Source organism: Sceloporus occidentalis, unplaced genomic scaffold, assembly GCF_023333645.1.
Source record: "Sceloporus occidentalis isolate IW3139 unplaced genomic scaffold, rSceOcc1.0.p SCAF_21, whole genome shotgun sequence".
Lineage (NCBI taxonomy): Eukaryota > Metazoa > Chordata > Lepidosauria > Squamata > Phrynosomatidae > Sceloporus > Sceloporus occidentalis.
Genome location: NW_028317001.1, coordinates 1,868,111 through 1,892,257, shown reverse-complemented (window position 1 = coordinate 1,892,257; position 24,147 = coordinate 1,868,111). Strand labels below are relative to the sequence as shown.

General features: G+C 51.8%; 1 protein-coding gene across 2 annotated transcripts in view; it reads right to left on the bottom strand.

The window, feature by feature from the left end:
- Positions 1–6,082: 6,082 nt before the first annotated feature.
- LOC149301360 (replication protein A 70 kDa DNA-binding subunit-like) overlaps positions 6,083–24,147 on the bottom strand; it is a 28,124-nt gene continuing 10,059 nt past the window's right edge. For both annotated transcript variants that reach the window (XM_089483907.1, XM_089483908.1), the window contains exons 7-17: positions 23,114–23,261; positions 21,632–21,734; positions 19,897–19,965; positions 19,463–19,655; positions 18,077–18,216; positions 17,347–17,495; positions 14,052–14,184; positions 12,587–12,763; positions 9,938–10,045; positions 8,544–8,630; positions 6,083–7,142 (exon numbers count right to left, since the gene is read on the bottom strand). In XM_089483907.1, the coding sequence (XP_089340033.1) occupies positions 7,032–7,142; positions 8,544–8,630; positions 9,938–10,045; positions 12,587–12,763; positions 14,052–14,184; positions 17,347–17,495; positions 18,077–18,216; positions 19,463–19,655; positions 19,897–19,965; positions 21,632–21,734; positions 23,114–23,261 (1,418 nt within the window). In that variant the 3' untranslated portion in view covers positions 6,083–7,031. The remainder of the gene's footprint in view (positions 7,143–8,543; positions 8,631–9,937; positions 10,046–12,586; positions 12,764–14,051; positions 14,185–17,346; positions 17,496–18,076; positions 18,217–19,462; positions 19,656–19,896; positions 19,966–21,631; positions 21,735–23,113; positions 23,262–24,147) is intronic.

Here is a 24,147-nt window from a genome sequence, read left to right as displayed (position 1 = left end):
TGCCACTATTTAGCATGGACTCTGGCAATGGCTGACCTCTTATATTTTAACTGCTTCCAAAGGAAGAAGGTAAACAAAAGACTATTAGGCGGCAGCAGCCATTAACCATGATGGGAAAATGGAACCTCCAGCTCCAAAGGCAGCCTGCCAGGAGGCAAAGGCAAGGGAAAGGGAGGGAGCCCAGCTTCCTTGCAAGCAGCCTTCTCCACCTTGGCCCCCTCCAGACGCTGAACTGCAGGTCCCTTTGGTCATTGCCTCTGGAGCTGGAGGCTCCCCCTCTGCCCTCCAGGGCCAGACCAGATGAAGTAAAAACCTGATTCAGGCAGTAAATAGGGCTGTGAACACTGCCCCCTGCCCTCCTCAGGGCCAGTGCCACCCCACAGTCCCCCGCTGGGCAAGCAGGAGGGCTAGCATCCCTCCTTTCTCTGGGCTGTGCCATCCCCTCGCACTTGCCTTCTCTGGGCCAGACCGAAGTGCTGGGCGGGGAGGCACAGTGGCGGTGGCACTCTCACGCAAAGCTGCATTAAAGCTGTTTATGGAGTCCTCGGATGATTGTGAGACATTTAAAATATGCACATGGTAATTCAAAACTAATTACCCCGAGCACATTTGGAACATCGCTGCCCTCCCTACTGGAACCTGCCGATTGGCTCCCACCTCAAGTGTTTCTATAAACTGCTCCGGTGCTTTTAACTTCCAGCCTGGATCTGCCACGCTGAGCGCTCTGCCATGTGCCACCCGCTCTCCATTAAGTGCAATGGCAGCAATGGGCTGCTGGGCAGACTTGGGTACTCTTCCCGCCCCCAAACCTTTTTCCAGCCATCAAGGCCAGGCACATTTCAGGCTGGCTCTCATGGAACATGCTTTGGGCGCACACAGCCTCCTCACTTAACCTCTTCCAGAATGCCAAGCCACTGCCATCATGCGCCGGCCTGCCCGCCACCCTGCCCACCTGCCAGTTCCACCAAAAGACCCAAAAGCCTAAATGGAAAACGAAGACATGGAAGTTAAAACCATGCCTTTCTGGGGTCAGAGAGGCTCCCCCCATTCTAAAAAGTGGACATGCCTCTCCTAAAGCACAGGCTTCCTCCCTCCCTGCCTCTGGCCATATCCACCTCTGGAAAGCGGGCCTCAAGTCCTTCTCTGAAGTTGAATCTGGCCCTCGAGGGCCAAAGAGAAGTCTCTCCACTACTGGCATAGTGGCTCATGTGTCCAGCGGTCTAGTTTAGGCAGATGTGGGTAAAAATTCCTACTGAGAGATAAAGTTTACAAGGTGACCTTGGGCCTGCTCTTGCTTTCTTGCTCTGCCTGATTTACCTCACTGGGATGTTGCAATGATTGAAGAGGACAAGTCACCCCATCCAGTTCATGTGGACAGGCAAAGTTCTAGATTCTTCTGGGTTGCATGATGAAAATGAAGAACTGCAAAGAACTTCCCAACAAAGCAAATAACTGGGTGGAAGATGAAACTTTTGGAGTGCCTTCATCTGTGGAACGGAGGACAAGGGATGGGGCAACAGACAGAACTGTGGATGCAGTAGAGGTAGGAAATTCAGAAGATGGGAAGTGTGGGGGCACAGAGAGCTGGCCCACAATGTCCTTGGCAGAGGACACGAGGCTTGGATTATGGGAGCCTGGAGGGCACCCAAGGGCAGAGGAAGGCCGCATCGTCTCCACCACAAGGTCCATCATCCCCTCCTGAGGCTGGCGGGCATGGGAGCAACTTCCCTGAAGCCGCCATCATTGCTGCCTCCTCCTGAGCCCTGCAGATTAGCTGCCACTCTGTAGCTACGCAACTTCTTCTGCACAGGAAAGGAAAAATCCAACTTAAAGTCATTTCCCCCAAAATAGAGGGAGAACAGGACTGAAGGCTGGGAGTGTAATGGATATGGGGGGAGGCAAGCGTGGTCTCCTCAATTCCGAGAGCTGCAGAGCTCCACCACAACAGAGCCCCCCTTCCGACTCCCACCCTGTCGTATATAAATAGGGACTCGTTTTTCCAGCCCCCTCCCAAAAATCCCACACCTCCCGGCTGAGGAGGCTTAAGCTGAGAAGCCTCCACGCAGGAAAGAGCGGGGCGATGGAAGACGGGCAAAGCTGGCACCGTTTCTCCCAATTAGAAACCTGAATTTCCCCAACCGATCCAAATGGATTAATCTCAGTGACACGGATCCGGCCTGGAGGAGCCGGCCGGCGATGATTTCGCCTTTATGAGTCAACGGAAAGAGGGCCAATTAGCATTTCCAGTTATAAATACCCTCTGCGAGAGCGAAGGGAACCAACTCAGTCCTTCCATTACTGCCAATCTGGAAGGTTCAGAATGGGCGGCTGTGGGGCGGGGGTCGTCTGTGGGGCTGGTGGCATTTAGGGCTCCAAAACTGGAGAGCTGCTGCTTCCTCCTCCTCCTCCCTCCCTCCATTATGGAAAGAGAACAAGGAACACGGATTCGTCATCCTCCTCCCACTGAAGCCGTCCTGGGAGAGCCATCTGGCCAGGATGGAAGCAGAGATGCTTACTTGGCTGGTTGGTGTCCAGACAGAGAGCCCATGGGAGCCTTTCAAGATGAGTTTTTTTTGGTAGGGAAGCCACAGGCCACCCCCTGCCCCTCTGCAGCTACAGGGAGCAATAGAGAAAAGGAATTAAGGGCTCCCCTACTGTTCCCCCCAAACAGGAACACAGCCCCAGAAAGGGCCACTGCGTTCACAAAGGCCAATAATAATACCAGGAGCCTGACGGAAAATGGCTGTGGGGGGAATGGAGGAGGCACAAAATAAGGAGGTAGTGGCTGTGAAGCCTGGCTGGCAAGCTGGCGCTGTTGCTCTAACGGGCAGCAAGAGGCCTCTTTGGTGGAGAGGAAACCTCTTACGAGCCGTTTGGCTGGAGGGCAGCCAGAAGGATGAGCGGAGAGGGAGGAGGCCAATTTCACCTGGAAACCAGCCCCAATCTGGACCGGCCAGATTGGTTTCAGCAGACATCGGAAGGATGAGGAAGAGAAGGTGGGATCCACCAAGAGCTCCCAATGGGTCAGGAGCAGAAACGTTTTGGGTGAGGTCTGGTGGACAACACAAGTGCCAGAGCAGTTGGCCAAAGAGTGTGATAAGCCGCCTGAGGATGCACCAGGGACTCTCCTTTCCAGGCATGCACTTGGGTGTGTCTGCTGTCAAGAGGATGCACCAGGGACTCTCCTTTCCAGGCATGCACTTGGGTGTGTCTGCTGTCAAGAGGAGGCTGGCTATCACTTTTCATCACCCTGAATGGATTAGATGCATCCCTGGCAATGGTTCTTCCACACCTGGCAAGAGGTTTCAAGCAACGGGAGGGACCAGGATTGGCTCGACCAGCCCCTCCTTGTGGCTTTGCCGGGTGCACAAAAGCACCACGTGCACCTCAGCTGGAGGAAGCAGCCATCGCCGCCACTGCCACCGCTGCCGAGAGAACTTGAGATAATGCAAGTTAAATATAGGTTATGTTCGCTGCATTTTTACAAGTGCTAGGTAGGAATATTATCCAGAGAAAGCTGTCATTTTTAATGACAGCACAAGCTCCAATTACCAGAAAACCAATACACTTGGGAGCTGGAAGGTTTTATGCCCCCTCCCCAGTCTCACCAAATTGCTTGAAATTGGGGAGGAGGAGGAAGAAGAGGGGAAGAAGGGGGAAGAGAAAGCGAGGAAAAGGAGCCCGGCAAGAGCACCTCCTGAATTAGACGTAAATAGCTCCACCTGGCCTTACGACGACATCCAGCCATTTCGCAAAGTGCCTCACAATAGTCGCAGTGGCTGTAAGCAGCACTCCGACTTCACCTCATTACTGGGAAGTCCATCAGGAAAATGAAGGTTGCTTGGCTGGGAGGAGGAAGAGGAGTTGGCGCCGAAGGCAAGGAGGGAGGCAGACTGGCAGGTAAATGGAGCCCAAAGCAGCTGCGGCTGGAGGAAGAGTCCCGGCAGAGAGCAGCCCAAACACTCCCTGGGCAGCCATGAGGCAGAGCACCACTGGCCCATGAGCAAGTAGCCAAGGGCTGTGAGCGCTGGATCAAGATCAGATTGTGGCTTCCCTTGGTCCAGCATGGCTGAAATGGTCTTTGACTGTGGCTTTGTGGCATTTAGATTTTTTTAAAATGGCACACCACTTTAGGGAAAGGGGGGCTCTCTAGAGGCTGTAGGGATTGCAGCTCCCAGCAGCTCCAACCAACAGTGGTTAAGATATGCTGGGAGTTGTAATCCAAAGACACCTGGAGGGTTACAGGCCTGGGAATTGTAGCCCAAGGAGAACTGCGAAGGCGTCAGGTTGAGGCCGGTCCCTCGCACAAGAGTTCAATGTGACCCCAACTTCAGCAAAGAAGACCCAAAGTCCCTGAGCCATCAGCTCCTGGGCGGCAAAGGGAGAACAACACAAACACAAGGCACAACGCATGCACCTATTATTACTGTGCTAGGAAGGAGCACAACAGGTGGGAAAGCTCAGTGCCGGGAAATGTCAGCATTCCTCCTGCAGGCAAATGGAAACCTTCAAGCAAGCCAGAGAGTTTTTGGGGGGTGGGGGATGAGGAGGGGAGCCCCTGGCCCCCCAGCGCAGGGCAAGGAGCCTCCGTTCCCGATCCAGAGCGCAGGGGGGTCGGCCTGGCCTTTGAGGGCACCCGAGTGGGCGCTCTGCCAGAACGGCTGCAGTCAATATGCTCCCTCTGCTCCTGCTGCCAAACTTCACTTTTAGGGAGTGTATTAATTACGCAGTCGATATCTGTCTGTTTCATTAGTGTATTAAATACCCAGATCGATAATATTTATCCTGCTCCGAGACGGCCTTAAGTGGGGGGCGGAGGGAGCAGCTTCAGGCCAAAAAGAATAAATAATAATAGTAGTAAAAGAATAAAAAAACGACAGCATGAAAACTCCCCAGAGACCATCTGGGGCTTTAAAGCATCGGAAGTGACAGGAACCAGACGGTCCCTACTGGTTTCCTGGTCCCTCAGAGGACAATGGCGATGAGGAGGCTCAAGGGAACTCAAGGAGCATTTAGGGACAGATCCCCTCTGAAAAAGGAAAGACCCCCTCCGTCTGACCTGCTCAGCCAGGGAAGGGAAGGAAGGGAGATCAGACACAGCCCAGCCAACCTGGCTGCCCTTTTATTACAGCTTCAGGTAGATGGATAATGACAGCTAATGAGGACCCATATGGCTGGCAAGAGGATCCCGGAGGCCTCCCTCTCGCCTGGACAGAGACCGACAGACCGAGGCTGACAGGGGCCCAGCAGGCAGGAAGACCACCAGCCTTTCCCCTCAATAATCAAGGAGGAACCTTGCACCCATCTCCCTCAATTCTGGCCTGGGGAGAGGGGAGGAAGAGGCAGCCAAAGCAAATGACTGGTTAGCCGAGCAGAAAGAAAGAGGATCGCTTCAAAACCAGCAATTTGTCAGTCTCAAAGCAAGTGGAAGACCATAATTTCCCATCTGAGGATCCATAAACAAGGTCAGGGGGACAGGTGCCGCTCCTCAATGGGCTGCTCTGGCAGTCAAAGTGCCCCAAACAAACCCCTGAGAGCCCCTCACCCCGGCTTGGATTGGGCTCAAAGGGGCCCATGGGTCAGCGAAGAGGAGCCTATTCCTGTCCCTCGTGGGACAAAGAGAGAGCGAGACAGGACAGAGGCGCTAGCATGAGGAGAGCATGCTATCCTCTCCAATTCACCAAAAGCCAAAAACTGCCCAGCGGCTGACAGTGGCGCATCCCTCCTGGGCTCTTTGCCGCAGCCAGAGAACGCATCGTCCGCCTGATCTGAAGCACCTGGAGCTCCTTCCGATGCCGATTCTGCTTTGCTGCCTGTGCGCCGATCTCAAAAGCCTGGCTGGCTTCAGGCTCCCGTGTAAACACCAACGCCAAGCCTCCCCGCCTCCCCTCTGAACACGATCGCATATCTGGGAGCTTGCCGGCAAAGGCTGAGAGAAAGCTCCCCTCCCCGGCCCCGCCGAGTTCGGCGCCAATAATAAGGTAACATCTCCCCCAAGTGAAAACGTATTACGGAAACTAATTAATTGCTTTCCAGTAATGAAAAAACCGCTGGCGTTTGCAGAAAGCAGAACCCACAGAAATGCAAGAACTAAACAGTGTTTATTGAGAAAGGAGAGAAAAGCACCCAGCCAATTTGAAGGCTGGCTTCTCTGCTCGTTTGCGTCGGTAACAAACAAATCTAAAAGGAATTTTGTTCACATACAAACGCAAAAAAAGACATGGGGGAGGCGATACGGACAGGTAGCACGGCGGCACCGCAGTCAGCAGCCAAAAAGGGAAAGGGGGGAAATGCAGCATTAATTGAAGTGAAAAACTAAAGCGCTGCTTTGTAGTTGCCTAGATTTCCCCTGGGGATGAAGAGTCAACGCTTATCAGGCGCTCTCAGAAGAGACAATTTTGATTAATATCAGGCCCATCTGACTCAGTCTATTAAACCCTGAAGGAAGGATATTCTTCAGATATAAGAGATACGCCTTTGATTAATAATTCTACCATATTGCCATTCCAAGCATTAACAACTGCCTGGCACCTGTGGAAGGGAGGGAGGGAGGAAACCTTTGAACACACCACAAAAGAAAAGAGGAGGGCAAACAGACCGGGTGTGTGTGTGTGTGTCCCCAAACAATGTCAAGAGAACCACCATCTTCTCCACCCGCCATGCCAGGAGGGCAGAACCAACGTCCTCCAGCATTTCAGGAGCTGTTGGGTGGTTTTTTAATTTTAAGTGTGTGGGAAACATTTCAACTCTTTGTGTCCAGAGTTGCTTAAGAGAGGAAAATAAACAAGGAATGCCCTCACCCAGCTCCTATGGCCGGCCACACACACACTCCAGGCAGGTGGCATAGGCATCTCCTCCTCCTCCATGGCAAGAGAAACACAACAGTCAGCTGGGAAGAAGTATTGAGGGGCTGGGTGCTGGCTCCATCCAGACAAGTGCAGAGGGTACCAACAGGGGGGAAGAAGAGACCCATCGAAACCTTTTGCCTGGCAATCTCCAGTGGACAAGGGCTCCTTCCACCTCCGAGCTCCTCAACCCAGCAGCTCAGCATTCCTCCTGATGGTCAGGATCAGTCGCTTGGCCTGCTCCTTGTGGTTGACCGGCTTTACATCCATGACTGTTGCCTTCACGCGTGACTCGTCCTTGGGAAAAGAACCAGAGAGAGAGTCAGAGGAGAGAGGGAAAGCAGCAGGCAAGGGCACCGATCAGTGGCTGGGCCAGGTGTAGCTGGCAGTGGCCTCACATGCCTGCCGAGTTCCCGGCATTGAAAGCAAAGACTGGATTGATCGGGAAGGCCCAGTTCTCCATGGCTGAGAGGCTGGCAAGTGCTATTGCGTGGTCTGAGCCAGAAAGTGGAGAAGAGAGTCATCAGGGAGGGAGGCTACGGAGAGCAGAGGCAGGAGGAGATGGCTCAGGGGTTCAACCAGCACCATTCCTACAAAAGGAGGACAGGAAAAAAAAAAAAAAGAAAAGGCCCTTCCTAGGGGTGGAGGCATGCACACACACATCAGTCATAGAATCATAGAATAAAAGAGTTGGAAGAGACCGCAAGGGCCATCCAGTCCAACCCCCTTCTTCTGCCATGCAGGAAATCCAAATCAAAGCATCCCCGACAGATGGCCATCCAGCCTCTGCTTAAAGACCTCCAAGGTGGGAGATTCCACTACACTCCAAGGGAGGAGTGTTTTCCACTGTTGGACAGCCCTTACTCTCAGGAAGTTCCTCCTGATGTTGAGGTGGAATCTCTTTTGCTGTAGCTTGCATCCGTCGTTCCGGGTCCTAGTCTCTGGAGCAGCAGAAACCAAGCTTGCTCCCTCCTCAATATGACATCCCTTCAAATAGTTAAACAGGGCTATCATATCACCCCTTAACCTTCTCTTCTCCAGGATAAACATCCCCAGCTCCCTAAGTGTGAGACATTGGGCAGTGGATTTAGACTCGAGGCTCAAAGAATGCAAGGATGATGGACATTAAGCTTTGAAGGGCTCTTAGGACAAGATGGAGGGTTTCACTTGGGGGACTCTATATGACAATAGCCCACAATCCACCACCCCATCTTGGATTGTCATGTGGTAGCCGTGGGATTATGGGATTTGTGGTCCTACACATCTGTAGGGAGCCGGGCTGAGGCCCGAGGCATTATAGCAACTGGAGAGGTTTGTAGTGGTTTGGCAAGGCCAGGAATCTCATATGACAGAAAGATCACAGAAGCAGAACCTGATTCCCTCCATTACCATTTCTGTGGGGATGTGCCATGTATTCTTTCCCCTCACAAATAACTGAAGTAGGATCTGTCACTCCCTCCCAAAACCTCCCTTTATTTTGTGATGCTGAAGCTGAGGGCGTGATTTTTCCCTGGGCAGCCTCCAATTCTACCCTGCCATGGGATAAGTTCTTGTTTGTCCAGCTTTTTAAACACCACTTCTGTCTCTCTGCCATCAGCCCAGCCAAAACTATGTCATTCCTAGAGAGGAAGCCAAACTCGTGAATGCAAGGTCAGGCAGAGTCCTTTTTGGGGAAGGGGAGACATCCCCCCGGCTTACGTTGAAAGTCTCCAGCTTGATCCTGATGCGAAATTCGTAGGTGGTAAACGTGGCATTGTCAAGCACCTCGCCGAAGGCTTGCTCATCCTGCAGAGGGGGAGGAGAGGGTTCAACAGGGGGGCTACGTTGAAAGGATGCTTGGTGTGTGTGTGTGTGTGCAAAGATCACCTCCAGAGCCTGAACTGCTTCCATGAAGGGAAATGCTCATTCTGGGTCTTTGGAGTGGACGAGCAGCCAGCCAAATTGAGTGAGGATCGGCCAGAAGGGGTGAGGTTCCTCGACAGCAATTAAAGCAAACGCTTAATTATGAAACCCTCAACACAGGGATGTAGGCCGCTATTTCACTGCCAGACGCCTTATCAGTTGCAGTCAGCTTTCCCTGCTTATCTTGCAAGCTGCCATCCCAAAGTGCTGGCAGTTTTCAACAGAGCGCAGGTGCCCAACGCTACCTGGAAGGCCCACTGGGGAACTGTGGACTTTGGTGCCCACGGATGGGAAATCCAGGTGCAGTTTTAATTCACTTGATACCTCAAAGCAGCTCTGTTTCTCAGCGAACAGGTGTGCCTTGACTTTGCCTAGCCAAAACGGCCGCTTTGAAAGCAACAAGCTGAGAGGGCTTACCGTCCCATGAAATGGCAACATTTTTGCTGGCCCAGCAGCCAGTCCCGGAGGTGCCCCACTGCAGACACACAGGACTGTGAAGAACACAGCACAGGGGAGCACATAGGCAGCCCTTGCCCCACAGGAATGCCAGCTTTTAGCAAACGGGATCCTTGGGGGCCAACCAGATGCCCATTTTCTAAACACTAGTGTAACATCCAAGTTTGGCCTTTCGGCCAAAAACCAGGACACACAATGCCCCCCCTCCTCCATCAGACCCAAGTCTGACCCTCCTGCCTCAGCGTCTGGGGGAAAAAGAAACCCTCCCTCTACCCAATTCCTCCATACAGGGGCAATATCCTTCCACTGCATCCCAAGCCCGCCTGTTCTTTCCTAGGCAAACCTTTTCCCTTCAGCACTGTAAATGTTCCAAACAGGTGCGCTGCTGAAGCCGCCAGTCCAGTTATGACCCCCCCCAAATAACTGTGTGTTTGTTTATAGCTTTCTGAGATTCAGTGCCCAGGACTGCCCAACACATCCCACTCATTTGGCCAGGTGTTGGATTGGCTGGGCTCCAGCTGAGGCAACCACCAGCTCGAGAGCAAGTGTCCTCAAAGGGCAGCCTTAGGCAGTGGCCAGGCTTCAGCCCCAAGGAGGTTTCCTTCTCCTCAAAGCCACTGGAGATGCTTCCAGGGACCATTTTCTTGGCAAGCCTGGCAATAAGGCCAACTGGACCCAGCTAAGCAAGACAGGAGAAACCCCAGGGAAGAGAACAGCCACGCCAGCTGACTAACCTTTGCCCTCAGTTCTCCAAGATAGGCTGCGTTCTGCCCCAGGATGGTCTCCGCAGCCTCCTGGAAGCAAGTGATCCACAGATTTTCTTGGAAGTCAACAATGTTCACCTGTGGGCAGGTACAAGGAGAGATGGCAAAGATTCCACAGTCAGACCCAGACACGCAAACGCAGCAGTAAAGTCTCACCAAAGACCTCCAAGGGCCTGCTGAGCACCTCCAAACAGCACCCAGCCTGTAGGCATGACACCTGGGGCTCTTCCTCTATCACTCAAAGGGGATGGCACCCCACACATGTGAGCACATACGCATGGGCGCGCACACACACACACAGAGTGACTCTGTTTTCATGGGAAGGCAGGTACTGAGACAGCAGAAGGAGAGGCCCTGAGTTGGGGGTGGCAGGGTGACTCCCCACACACTAACACCCCCTGGGCAGCTGTGCCAGAGAGAGGCTTGCCACCTAGCAGCCCAGGTTACAGGAGCCTGAAGCAATGGAGGACGACAGCAGGGTAAAGGGTGCCCTCAGGGCCCAACCTGTATCCTTATACCTTCCCTCTTCCTTTCAGTGATCATATTAAATATTTGAAGGCATGTTCCAGCATCATGTAGGAAAGAAATCTGTGGGGGAGGTGGCTTATTCACCCTGCAACAGCCTTTGCTCCCAGTGTCCTAAGCCAACAGCAAGCTCTGGTGGGTGAGGGATTCTGGGAGCTGTAGTCCCAATACCTCTGTGGGATCTAGGCTGGGGAAGGCTGTTCTGCAGCACATTAAGACACACTTCCCTTACCCTTGCACATATACACACAGAGAGGACAGAAAGCTTCTAGCAGTAGTGAGAAGCCTCCCTTCAGTTGCTGCTGGACTCTGAAAGGCAGCCACACCTTTTGTTTTGTGCCTGTGGGCTGGGAGCGCAGGTTCAAATCCAATCACAATGGAAACTCCGGTCCTACCCACTCCTCACTCCACCCACCCACGCATTGGCTCTCCCGCCCCTCACAATCCCCACCGTTTGAGCAGAGGAGGGATTTACACACCTTGCTTTTTAAAAGGCGGCCAAACCTTATGCCAACAGCGGGAACAGGCAGAACAAACGGAGGAAGAAAATTGGAGTGGCCCATAATTCACCAGCACTTCTGCTCTCAGCTCCCCCCAAGAATGCCACTTGACACAATCAATCCCTTCCTCAGGGGGACAGGCTTTCTTGCTTTTCCTTTTTTAAAACAACATTCTCAAGCATTCTAATAAGGTGAGGCTGCCTATTTGGAGAGGCTGTTCATTTCGTGCCTCGATTAGCTGAAGCAAAGACTCCGGCAGGCGCTCCACCTCCCTTCCACGGGCTCCCCACTTGCCAGGGGCTTCTAAAAGCCAAGTCGGAGGGCTCTAATTGGGGGGCACTTTCACCAGCTGAATGCTGTGGGGGGAGAAGACGCTGCTGGGTCCCAGCGGCGCAAGCGGGCGTCACAATGGCAGCCCTGAGAGCAGCACATGGGCAGGGCTCCGAAAGCAGGCTCCGTTAATGCGTGAGACACAGAACATTAGCCACAAAAGAGGAGGACTAAATATAGGAAGCCGCTGATTCAGGGCAATTACCGCTTTCCAGAAATGCCATTCCACATTAGCTTATCTCCCTAACAAAGGAAATGGGGAACAACGGAGCCTCTGCAGAAGGAAGGCAGCTGCCTTCGCTCTTCACATACTGGAGGCAATGGGGCTCCCTGGAGGAGAGGTGGCCCTCTCAGAGGCCAAATCATTAAGCGAACAAGAGCAAAGCAAGAGGCAGGGGCCATAGCCTGCACCGGGGCCAGTGCACAGGGGCCCTGCAGGTAAGCGGCACCATTCCTTCACTGCCAGACTCCTGGGCAAACAGCAAAGCAGCTGCTTTGCTCAGCAGGGAAGGACACCGTTGTGACTATGCTGCTTCCAGCTACAGGGAATGTTACTAGGCCAGTACCTGGCTCACTATGGGGAAAAGAAGGAAGGAAGGAAAAAGGGGAAGCCTAATGGCACAGCAGCCTCTGGACCACAGCAGTGCCACACAAAGGCCAGAATGGCAGTTTGGAAAACTGTGATAAGGAGGCCTAAAGGCCAAGTTAAAAGCTTAGCAAGAAAGCAGGCATTGATAAATGGGTTCAGAAGGAAGCTGGTGGGCCAGGCGAAACTGCAGGCCTCCTTGCTTGGCAAAGTCTACCATTGGCTTTATGTGAAGAAATCAACTAGGGGAACGAGGAGGAGGGTGACCTGCTGATGTGATGGAAGTGGCCCCTTTGCTGTTCTGCCTCCCTGCTCCACCCAGACATGTCAGGGATCGGACCAGGGGCCCTTGGGCACGCAAAGCCCTATCTGCTTGGTCCTAGTCCCACCTACATTTTGATCTACGGGGAGCAAACAGTTGCTTCCTTTTGGACGAGGCCTCTGTGGGACCTTCACTGGGGGAAAACATACAGGTGGGCTCACTAAAACCGCCACCAGACTCTCTCCCCGCTGAGTATTGGGGCTGCTCTTCAATGGTGGTCTTTCCTCTTAGAAAAGCCACTTTTGGAAGGTGTCTCTCACACACATGCACCGCTCTCAAAGATCTGGTGAGGAAGGCTACACACAAACTGCTGAAACCACCCACCAACCCTGCTCTGCACTCTTGCCTGGACTCACCCCAAGGGTCATGCGGTACTTGAAGTTGGGGAACTGCTTGTTGCATTTTTCACAGCAATACAGCCCATTCTGCTCATCAATGACTTTCTTATTGCAGTCCGGGGTTGGGCACGCCTGGTACATACAGTTCTCCTTCCGCAAGTAGACCACTGTGCCCACACAACTGAAGTAATCAGCCTAAAGGGAAACAGGCAAGCGTGAGTTGGGATGGGTACCTGTCAAGTAGGCATCCCATGATGGCCCAATCTCCCCCAACCAACCTCTGCAAGCCCAGAGCTGAGTCCCTGGAGGGGGGGACAAGCAACCCTCAGTCCAGTCCTGTGATGGTCCCCCTCTTTGGTCCTGTAATGCATCCCCTTAAAATTGCACCTCCCCATGTCTCTCACTTGTCAATTGGCACTTGTACATGTCTTAAAAGCTAAAAGGTTTGCATGCTAGTCGCTCCTTTGCATAACTCAACAAATTCCCAACAGCAGCGTGAGGCATCTGTGTTGTTTAGGAGAAGATAAAGCATGGCGTTCATTAAAATACCCTCAACGCGTTACCTGAATTGAGAGATCATGTAGCAAACCTCGTGTACTTTAGCTGACTGATTAATGGATTGACTGTTTACAGAAAAGGAACTAACAGCCTCTTATACATCTGAGGCCCTGGGCTTGCTCCACTGACACACAAACTGGGCTGCCCAACAGGTCTCCTCATCCAATGCTTTGGATTGCAATTCGCAGCAGTGGGTGTAGTTGTTTGGAGAATTTGTTGTTGTTGCAAAATTTGCATATTTTAAAATATGCAATAGATGTTTTAAGTGTTTTTAATTGATCTAAATTAATGATTAAAAGCAGTTTTTCAACTGGAGAGACTGTTCAATACCATTTTTTAAAAAAAGAGTGTCCCACATATTTGCTGTTTTGCTTGAACTCTATTATAAGCTGATTTGGGTCTGTATTGGAAGAAAAGTGGGGTACAAATCAAACGGACAAACAATAAAGTCCCCGTGGCGTGTGCCTGACCAGTGGCCACTAGGGAAGAGGGACCCAAATGCTGCTGGAGAAAAGAGTTACGGTTGCTAATTCTCCTCTCTTTCAAAAAAGGACAGAACGTTATTAAAGTCTGACATTTAGACAACAACAAATGTGTCATTGATGTTTCTGCTCCACTGGAATGAAGTTGCTCCTAGATAATGTGTGTGGTTTTATTGCGCTGTTGCTTTTAATCGTGCACATTTCAACATAATCGCCCACAGCAAGTTCAACATGCGATTTTGGACAGGCAGGCTGTCCTTGCGTCGACACTGTGAGGCTGGCCAACTGCTGCTCTCACACCAGAGAAAGGAAAGTTGAGGCTGATGGGCAACTGGCCAAAAGAGGTCGGTCACAGAGGACTGTGGGCCCAAATGGGCTCCTTGGGAGATTTGGCACAGTTCCGCCATCTGCCACCCTCCCACCCACCAGGTGCCAAGCTTTACCTTATCTCCTTGACCTAGGTTCTCGGTTTTAACCTCATGCAGAGTTTTCCAGTTGGCGTTCCCATCTCCTGCGGGCCCAGTCCGGGCGTTGGATATGGAGGTGGCCTCCAGGAGCTGCCCTTCTGAGTCAAACCTGGAAGAGAGAGAAGGAGAACAGGACACTCAGATCTCTCTCAGTTCCAGGAAGCAGAAGCGCTCGCTCATTTGCTCTCGCACACACACCACACAGAAGGAGCTTTATTTTTAGGCTCATGCTGTGCTTGGTGCAAGAAGGATTTTTATCAATGGCACACACAAGAAACAATTACAGTGACTTGTGTATATTACTCACTAAAATAGCATTTCAGGATAAGCTAATACTCCGTTTTAATTAGTGCCATATTTTATAATCTCGGGAAACAGGGACAGGGCTGGTGCTCTGCTTCCATGGACAAATGCTCCAGCTAGCGGCCACATCTTGGCACTGCAGTGGATCTGCGGGAGGGCGAGGGGTGGCAGGACCTTTGGGCAGCAGTGAGTTATGCCACGCGTTACTGTGGCCGAAGCTGGGAGGGAAAGGCAGAAGGGCTTTTAATGGTGCCTATGCCTGCCTGCTTGCCTGCCATGGGAAGCTGCCAGCCCTTGCAGCCGAAGCTGGCCAGCTCTCCACCAATGAAAACACCACAGCACTGCTGTTTAATGTGTTTTAGTAAACCGCTGGCTTTGTTGCTTCAGACCCATCAGGAGCAGCTAACGAGCCAAAGAGAGACACTCATACAAGGTGGAGGGGGAAGAGATCAGCTCAGCAGCCATTGCCTTGGCACTGCCAGCAAAGAGAAGAGACACCACCAGTCTGGTGGTGGTGGTGGTGGGGGTTTGAGGCAGAGGCATGCCCACTTCCCAAGGCCTTTGTCTCCCTCCTACCCCCATTCTGGGATTTGACCAAGCCCTGGTGGGGGAAAAGCTGGGGGTGATGATAGAAGGGCTCCCCAGGAAAAAGCCATTCTGCACACAAAGCCAGAAACAAGCCCCCTCCTCAACCAAGGTCTTCCTGGAAAGAGCCAAAGAAGGAAGATGACCATGAGGAACAAAGCATGCTGGGCACTGCCAAGAAAAATGCTGTATGCCATGGGCCCCCACAGCTGATTTTCCTTGCCCATCTCAGAAGCCTTTCCTGACCCACCTGCCCATACTTCCTTGGGATGAACAAGCTGCCCAAGGTGGGAGGTGGGCAGGGCTCAAGACGACTTGCCCAGTTATGATGCCAACAGATTCCTCCCCCAAAATCTACTTTTCTTCTCTTTCTCTTCCTCCTCTCTCTTTTTCACACACACACCTTCCTGGTTGAAGAAGGTGCTTGGCTCTCAAACACCTTCGCAAGGCCAATGTTTCGGAGGGACAAAAGGGCCTCCCCGCAAGGAAGGGAGAGAGACTAAGCTGGAGAAGGACCAGGCAGGAAGGTCCTGATCCTGCCATCAAGGAGGCTCTGGATGTGTTTCACAGGGAATGCACCTATGGGGAAAGGCATTCGCCCCATTGGAGGTTAGCCAGCATCTCATTCTCACCACACGGCCAGATTTTTTTTATGGCGCTTGAAGGTCAAAGGCCTGGGAAGGAATTGGGCTTCAAAGAATGCCCTCTATGCCCAGACGGTAGAAAGTGTGGAAAATAATCCCGGGCAGGCTGGGTATGTTTAGCCAGGGCCAGTTGAGAGGAGGGATGACAGGAAAGAGAAACATCTGAAAGGAAGGTTGCAAACTTGCTCCCTGATGCTCCAGAGGAGAGAAATGAATCCAAGCAGGTTTGAATTACAAGAGAGAAGGTTCCAACTGAACATCAGGAAGGACATAAAAGCCACTTGGCAGAGGAACAACAGTCTGGCTTCCTTCGAGGGTGTTGGGCCCTCCTTTGGACACCCTCAAACCGAGGCTGGACGGCCACCTCTCATTGTGCCTTAGCCACAGATGCATGCACTGGAAGGGCCCTGATCTAGCTGGCCCCCCATGGCCCCTTCTAGCTCTATGATTTTATGGTTTCCCGCTGAATAAAGAGTCAGTGGCCTGGGCCCCTCCCTTGGCCACCAATAGGAAACACGCTGGGGACTTGCTGCCATGTGGGCCCTCAGAGGTACTCCTAGGCGGTGGCCCCTTCCTGGCACTCTCCCAGCATCCTTGATCCTTGCCACTGCCACCCTCCCCACTTCTTCCCTCACTTTCTCATTTGCACGCTCTCACTTTCTTCCCTGACACTCTTACCAGCCAGGCAGACGTGGACTCCTCCCTGATCCTCCTCAGAGCCTCGCTAGAATGCCCACGGAGCCGCCCACAAGGAGTGCCACCAGCCCATGTGCAGCCCACTGTGCCCAGCAAACAGCCAGCAGCCCCCTCACCCGCCCAAGAGCAGCGTCACGCATCTTCCCGCCAGCTTTTCAGACAGGCCAGCAATTCAAACAGACCCGTTCCGCTGGGGAAGGAGAAGAGGGACGGGCCGTGCTGCCTCTTCTGTCTCCGGCACAGCCTTGAGTGTGCCAAGAGCACTTAAGAGGAACAATGCGCCGAATGAAACCGAGCGCATTAAAGTGCCTCCCTCACTAATGGATTCTTGTCCTCAGCAACGCACAAGGCAGGCAGAGGAACTGTGGGCGGCCTGTTTCTCAGATTGGGGAACGAGGACCAGGGTCAAGGACTCGCCCAAACCTAGTACAAGAAAGAGCTATTCACCACAGCTAATTCAGGAACAAAGGAAAACGCTTCCCAAACACACAGGCCACCAAACACTTGGGCTAAGTGCACACAGACAGGAGAGCTGCACCTCGCTGCATATGGATGCTGTGCTCCAGCAGCAACAGCAGGAAGGGCCCAGAGCCATGTTTTGCTTTGCCAAGGCGCTAGAAGCCCTTCAGGCCTGATGCCCAATGCCACTCAAGGGAGAGGCTGGTACAACACTCATTGCCAGCCTGAACCACCTTCCAGCATGAGGGGGGGGATCTCCATCTTCCTCCACCACAAAAAAACTGAATTAAGCAGACTTGGAGGAAACAGGCACATGAGAAACAACAGACTCTGAATGGAGGCAGAACCAGAAGAGGAGGAGTGGGGGGAGAGGAGAAAGAGGGCACCTAACTGCTTACAGCTCATTCTGACCAAGATTCTGGGTGAAGTCCCACCATGGCACAGTGACACTGCTCCCTCCCAATGCCCAGCCTATGTGGGCAAGCAGATCGGTGGCAGGCAAAAGGCAGAAGGATTTCCTCCAGCCACAACTGGCCAGCCTCAGATCAGTTCATCGTTTGGAGTTAAGAGAAGGGATACCATACCATCCACGGAGCTTGAAGGCCTCGGGGCGATCAGGGTTTATGATGACGGTGCTCGACGTAATGACTGAGAGGCTCCGGCCACCAAAATCTGAAACTCTAGCTCCTTTGATGGCCACCACAGGCTGCTGAGAGCCATCAAACTTCTCAGCCTGGGAGGGAAAGGTGGCAAAAAGAGGGAAAGGGGGGAGTGTCATTCCTTACATGGTGATACACAAATGTAGCAAGAGCAGAGGGGTCTCTGGCCAGAGCAGGCCATGCAACTCCCACCCCCAATCTGGAAATGGAAAAGATTTCCTGGCTTTGAAACCCAGGCAGGCGATTGGTTCCATTTGGCACAGTACAAAGTTGCTCACTTGGACTGGCAGGTGTGCCCCTCCAAGGTCCCGGGACAAGAGGCTCCCCTTCCCCATCGTCTGCCAGTCAACCCTTTCAAAAGAGATGCTCCACAAAAACCATACACCTTGGGTTTAGTACTCAACTGGGCCCCCCTTTCCATCTTGCATCTTTGCCTCAGGCAGGCAATGGGGGAGGGGGGGTTGTCAGCTAGCCCAGGCCAGCCTAGCTCCAAAGCCACCAGAAAGGAGCCAAGCAGTGCCAGTCCCCTGTCCCAGGGCCAGGAGTAAGCAGACCCACAATGCAGCAGAGATGAACAACAGAACACCCTTAGTGCCCCTCACCAACTCTAGAATGGTGCCTTGACAAAAGGTGAGCTTGACCTCCGACTACTTACTTCCGTTCCCCAGAGAGTGACAGTCACTGTCTTGCCAGACATGTCCATCAATTCCATGTCCCTCTTGAAGACTTCCCGGTTGGAGGACCTGATGGTGATCTTTGTAGCATCCCCATAGCTCTTGCAGATGCCGATGACATCTGAAAAGGTTGAGGGAAATTCATTAGAAGCACCTGGTTGGTACAGCACCCTGAAGCAAGCAACAATGACTTGTCTTGGTCAACAAGGGCTGCCAAGAGGAAATGCTTGGGATGATCTTCCCTCCAGGCCAGACACTTGCTGTCCTCTTCCTACAATCACTAAAGAGGAGAATCCACCAGCAAAAGCAGTTCTCCCAGGGGCTCTCTCTTTGGTTGCTGCCTGATGTGACCTTGCAGGAGGGATTCAAACACCTTTGATAAGAGAGAGAGCCATACAGGCAAAGAACATTTTAAAAGAAAGAATCCATAAAAAGAAAGGAACACTTGGGTTCCTGCTAGGCTTGCAACCCAACCACAGGGGCCTCTAGGAATTTCCAGCACATTGGTGTGTTTGCCTGTTAACTGAGGGCCACAGACTAGCTCAACGCACTAAGGCTGCTCTTTAGAAAACACAGAGACAGGGTGTGGGTGTCCCTTGTGTGGACAGGAGCATCAGTCTGAGGGAAACATAGGAGAGACAGGAAGGCTTTAGATGCTGACCTCCAGGCCAAAAGACTACTGCTTGTCTTTGCTACTGCTGAAAATGATCCTTCCTCTTGCTCTTTTGAACATGGCTGCTGAAGGGCTTCTGCACCTCTGCCTATGCAGGGTGATTCAGAAGCTATTCCAGCCCTTCAGATCCTAAAAGAGACAACCACCCAAGAGCTGTGCTTGTGGGTCACTAATGCAGCTTAAACTCTACTGCCCAAATCCATGCCCCAACAAGAGTCACCAAAGGCAGAGGTTTGAAAGGCCTAGCTGAAGACAGCAGGCAGGAGGGCAAGGACGGCTGTTGCCAAAAGACCACACTGCAGGACCCCCAGAGCATGAGGGCCAAGGTGTGGGAAGGGGGGAATGGGACTGGGGAAGGTGTCAAGCTGCGCTCTAAGACCAAACGGAATACCAGTGCCAAACGAGCAATTTGACAACTCTTTCTCTGTGAAAGAACAACTCACAATGTGTGCCTGTAAGCCAGGCCTGCAAGTGTGAGGCTGATGGGTTTCTTGGCAACAAAATGCAGCCCTGGGAGTTTGCCAGCAGAGCTCTTCAAGTGCCAGAGGGAAAGAGAGAGAAGCAAGAAGGGAGGGAGGAACACAGAGAGGGAGACTGAGAGAGCGGTATAAGGAGGGAGGCTCACATCTCCAGTGCCAAGGGAGGTTATCACCACACAACCCAGAAGCCTCCAGAGCCCAGCGGCCTGACTCACCTACAAGACGGTCTTTGCTGACACTCTCCAAGTCGCCGACGGAAACAAAGTCGAACTGGATGCTGGGGAGGTGCTGAGCGTCCTCACAGGGGATGACAGAGGTGTCGTGGGAAAACGCAATCTCGTACTCGTTCTTCACGGCCGTGTACTGCATTTTGGCTACCTTCAGGTAGCCTTTGGAGAAGTAATAGACCTGGGGCAGAAAAATCCACACTTTTCACTGCCATTACTTCTTCATAGCAGTTGCTTGTCCGTCATTGTATTTTATGAGCCACTTGAAGAATGTGGGTTGGGGTATGTGTGTCTAAAAACAGTCAGTCCATTCATACACGTGGCACCCCACTGCTCTTCTGCTTAGCTGCCTTTGGATAACCTGCCCCAATAGGATGCATGGACAGACACCCACCCACCAACCAACCAGGGCACCGTTGTACCTTGTTCAGCTCAATGAGAGGGAAATACTTGTCCACTTGGTCATTAAAAGCCGTTGCTCGGATCTCACCCTGAAGGAAGAAGGCAGAAAAGTCAGCAAAAGGGATCCCCATCCCAGGTCAAAACGACAGCAGCTCAACACCATTGCTGGCCCTCCACAACTGACTCACATTTTAGAAGCTGCAAGGTGTTGTAGCAATAAACAGGAAATAACTTACACAAGATGAAACTGTTGCAGCAATGGGCAAATCCAGGCCAAAAACACACAGGATTCATTCTGACAAAGTTCATTACTAGCACGTGTTAAAACGTAACAACCTTTTCCTATTTTCTGTCAGGGTCCATGCTGGGAATCCATTCTGCTTGCCTTGTTAATGAAATGATACCACACTGGTCCACTGGTTCTGATCCATTGCCAGTCCCATGGAGAGTAACGTTTTTGGTCTGCAACTCCCAAGGGCTATAAAACTGTGCACTGCCTCTGTGAAAATCGCTCACTATCTGAAAAGGCCATCAATGACTTTCTCTTAAGACAAAAGATGGTTAAAGTAGTAAATTGGTTAACAGGCCTTCCAGGCACCAAGAAATCTCGCTGAAGGGCCAAATGTTGCTATCCTTCCCTGGATGTACCAAGGGAAAAGGGCCTCCACAACCGGGAGTGCCTTGTGCAGCTGCCACCACCCTGCCAGGGAGAAGTGCCCCAACCCGCCTCATGTCACAGGCTGGCTCATACCAGCCTCTTGCTCAGCAACCAAGCGGACGCCATCACACACAATTGTACCAGCAGCACCCGCGAGTGTTGTGACAGGCCCTTCCCAAAGTGATAATTAAAAGCGGAGCAAAAGCACCACCAGCTAAGATGTTTATGCAAGAAAAGTATTAAAAATTGTAATAAAAACCGTCAGTCAAGGAGACTGACAGCACGAAGGAGGGGAAGCCAGAGCTCAGATGACGGGATGCACCCAGAGTTCAAAAATGCACCTTCTCCCCCCGCACACAACACTGTCCTCCCCCAGCCCCAAAGGATTTTCGCCCACACAAATAAGCAACACGCCCCCATGCTGCTAAGGGCTGCAATCTGAATGACGAAGCCAAGGCGGAGGAGGGCCTGCTGATGAAGCATCGCTCCCCACACACTTGGGGCAGGCCTCCTCCTCAGGTTGCATAATGAAAGAGAGGTACTATTTGGAGGCACTCATCATTTACACACATTGCCTCCCTTCCTTCCAGGGGTGAGAAGGGGGATTGCCAAGCATACCAGATGCCCAGTAAAGGTGAAAGACAACAGGAACTGGACTGCGATTCCCAATCTCCTTCTTCCCCTGCCACACACTCCCCTCTTTCTCTTGCTCTCTCTTTCAGGTTCACCCCTACATCTGCCTGGCCTTGGCGGACCTTGCTATCAAAGGCAATCTGTAGGTGGTCCACATTAAGATCTTTGCTAAATTTAAGACAAAACACCCAAGAGGAACAAAGGAAGAGCTGTGAAGAAGAGGCTGAAAGGAAAAGGGGCTCAAAAAATGAGGGGAGGGAGACCTCTTGCAGGACACCACACAAGAGCGTGCCCCTTCAAATGGCAAGAAAAGAGATTCCACCTAAACATCAGGAAGAACTTCTTTTTTGTACCGTAAGAGCTGTTTAACAGTGAACAGTCTGCCTTGAAGGATGGTGGACTCTCTTTCTTCAAAGGTCTTTAAACAACCCCCCGTTCTGTTCCTTCCCACTCGTGGCACTTACACTTTCGTCCACCAGCTCTATGGAGAACAGCTTCCCTTCTCCACGCGAGTTGCTCCATGTTCGGATCTGTCCTTTTTGAGTCACCCGGGCGCAAATAGTCCACCTGGAAACACACAGAGCGGGAACTAGACAACTATACAAGGAGGAAAGCTAGGCCCCCACCAAGGAACCTTTAAACATCTGAATGCTACCCAAATGAAATGGAGAGAATGACACTGGTTAGGGGGCCAGTCCTGCCACTGGTCCTTGGCTGAGGTGCCCATCCCAAGAGGCAGATTTGTTGAGGTGGCAAGCAATCTAGCTCCCCCTAAAAATAATTGTGCAAATGAGGAAAGGACGTCCTCCCCATCCAGACCCAGAATGTCTCCAAACACCTTTTCCCCTCCTGCTGGATACAGGATAAGTGAGCCACAGGAAGTGAGATGATGAAAACAATGAAAACAGCCACCATTTTGGAAGGGAAACAGAGGGGAAAATAGGTATTTTGGTCCGTTCAGGAAAGGGTGAGGAATGTAGGAGGAAGAATCAGTCTTGGTCCCCACACAATTGCCTAACCTTGGCATTGGCCAAGAAGGCCCATGCCCCCTGTAACCTGGGGATCCAGGAGTCATCTTCCTATACCAGGTCACTTTTTCTAGTGACTCTGAGGTCCAGCAGTGACCTAGACACAGCCTCAGAGGTGCTGACAGCGGAGGCACTGAGCCTGAGCACCTCTGGAGAGCAATACAGAAATATCTTGAATAAATTAATACAAGATGGAGCCAAAGGCGTTTCACTGTGCACAATAATCTATAGGCAACACATTCTACTTCAGCTGTGTTCTGCCGACACATAGCAGGTTGTGTTTAACCTGTGTGTTTGTCTAGCCCTCCTCTCCCGCTACTGTGGGAACAAGTCTCTCATTCTTCATCTGCTCCTGCCCCATCATGACAAAACTCGAAATATATTGGAGCAAATTAGAATTCTAAAAACAAGGATTGCTCAACAACCGAGCTTGGAAGCCCACCAGCCCAAACCGCCTGTTTGGAGTCTCCACAATCGACCAGGAGATCTTTGCTTTGCGGGGATGAGGCAGAGAGGGCAAAGGCAAGGCAGCCCAGTTTGTTTAGGCTTTGCTGCAGAGCAGCCAGTCTCCTTCCAAACAAGAATGCCTGCAGGTGGTTTGGGAGTGAAGGTTTGCAAGGTAAAATTAATACATAGCTCAAATCTCAAGAGGTGAATCCCACAGCTGTTGGTTTAAACAGAGAATGGTAAGGCATGTTAGAACAAACTCCCTCTGACCTGGCTGCCCTACGGATGTGCTGACTACAACTCCTAAAAGCCCCACCCAGCTCTGCTTGCTAAGCATCATGGGAGCTGTAGTCCAGTATATCTATAGGGCAGCCAGGACAAAGGAGAAGGTACCAAAATATGGGGTAGACTCTGCATGTCAGCACTCGTGCCCCTGGAAGGGGGGCATTGACAAGGCTGCAACCGACTTACTTGGACTGGTACGGATTCAAGCTGGCAATGGGCACCACTTTGGTCTGGGAGCCCTCTGGGGTATTCGCAAAGTAGTGGCCTGGCCCTTTCCCAGGAACCTTGGAAAGGCCACCATACTTCGCCGCCATTCCTGAGGGTGAAGCGACACCTGAGGGTCAGTAAAAAAGAGAACCAGAGCTTTAGCTTCCTCCACCTTCTGGCCAGCACACATTTATTCCTCCCCATAAAACAATAAAACAAAACAAAACAAACAAGCAGACCCAAAATACATGATGTTTGGAAGCTGCTGAGATGAGGCCTTTTTGGATATTGATTAAGGTCGTTTGCTGCTACCACTTGCCTTTGATCGCCATTGTCTGACTGCGCTCAGAATCATGGGGTGCTGCTTGTGATGGCGAGGGCAGGGAGGGGGAATTTACTGTTATACCCTGTAAATTGCTAATCACTAAAATAAAGAACCAAAGCTCTGCTGGCATGGAATCACGTGGCCGCTCTTCCCATCTTGTGTATCCACGAAAGCAGGTGACGGTAAAGCACACAGCTTTACTGTGTGCACACAAGTGTCCCCTTCCCCAGTTTACTTCCTGTTCACTTTCTAGATTTCCATGTTTCTGGTCAGTATTGGTTTTTGGTCTTTTTGGTTTTCTGGTCCACGTCAAAGAATGGTTGCACTTTGACGTGCAGAACGCTTATTGCATCCTAAGAGTTTCCTCGCCTAGCTATCGCCAGAAAAGCATGTGCCATCCTAACGAAGCACTTAGTCTTTCAGACGCATGGTGGGTTTTGCTACAACAGACCAACATGCAATTAAAAGTTCATAACATTAGCAATATTTACAAGTTGTTCAAATATGTATGTTGCTATATTAAGACGTGCATTTATTTCCACTCACACTGAATAATTTACATCGTGTAGCAGTTTTCTTCATTGTCATGAAATAATGCTTTAATATAAAGTTAACAGCCCCTCCCTCCGCCCGCATGCACACCCCCTCCCCGAAGTGAACCATCACCCGCCAACACAGAGCAGCATCT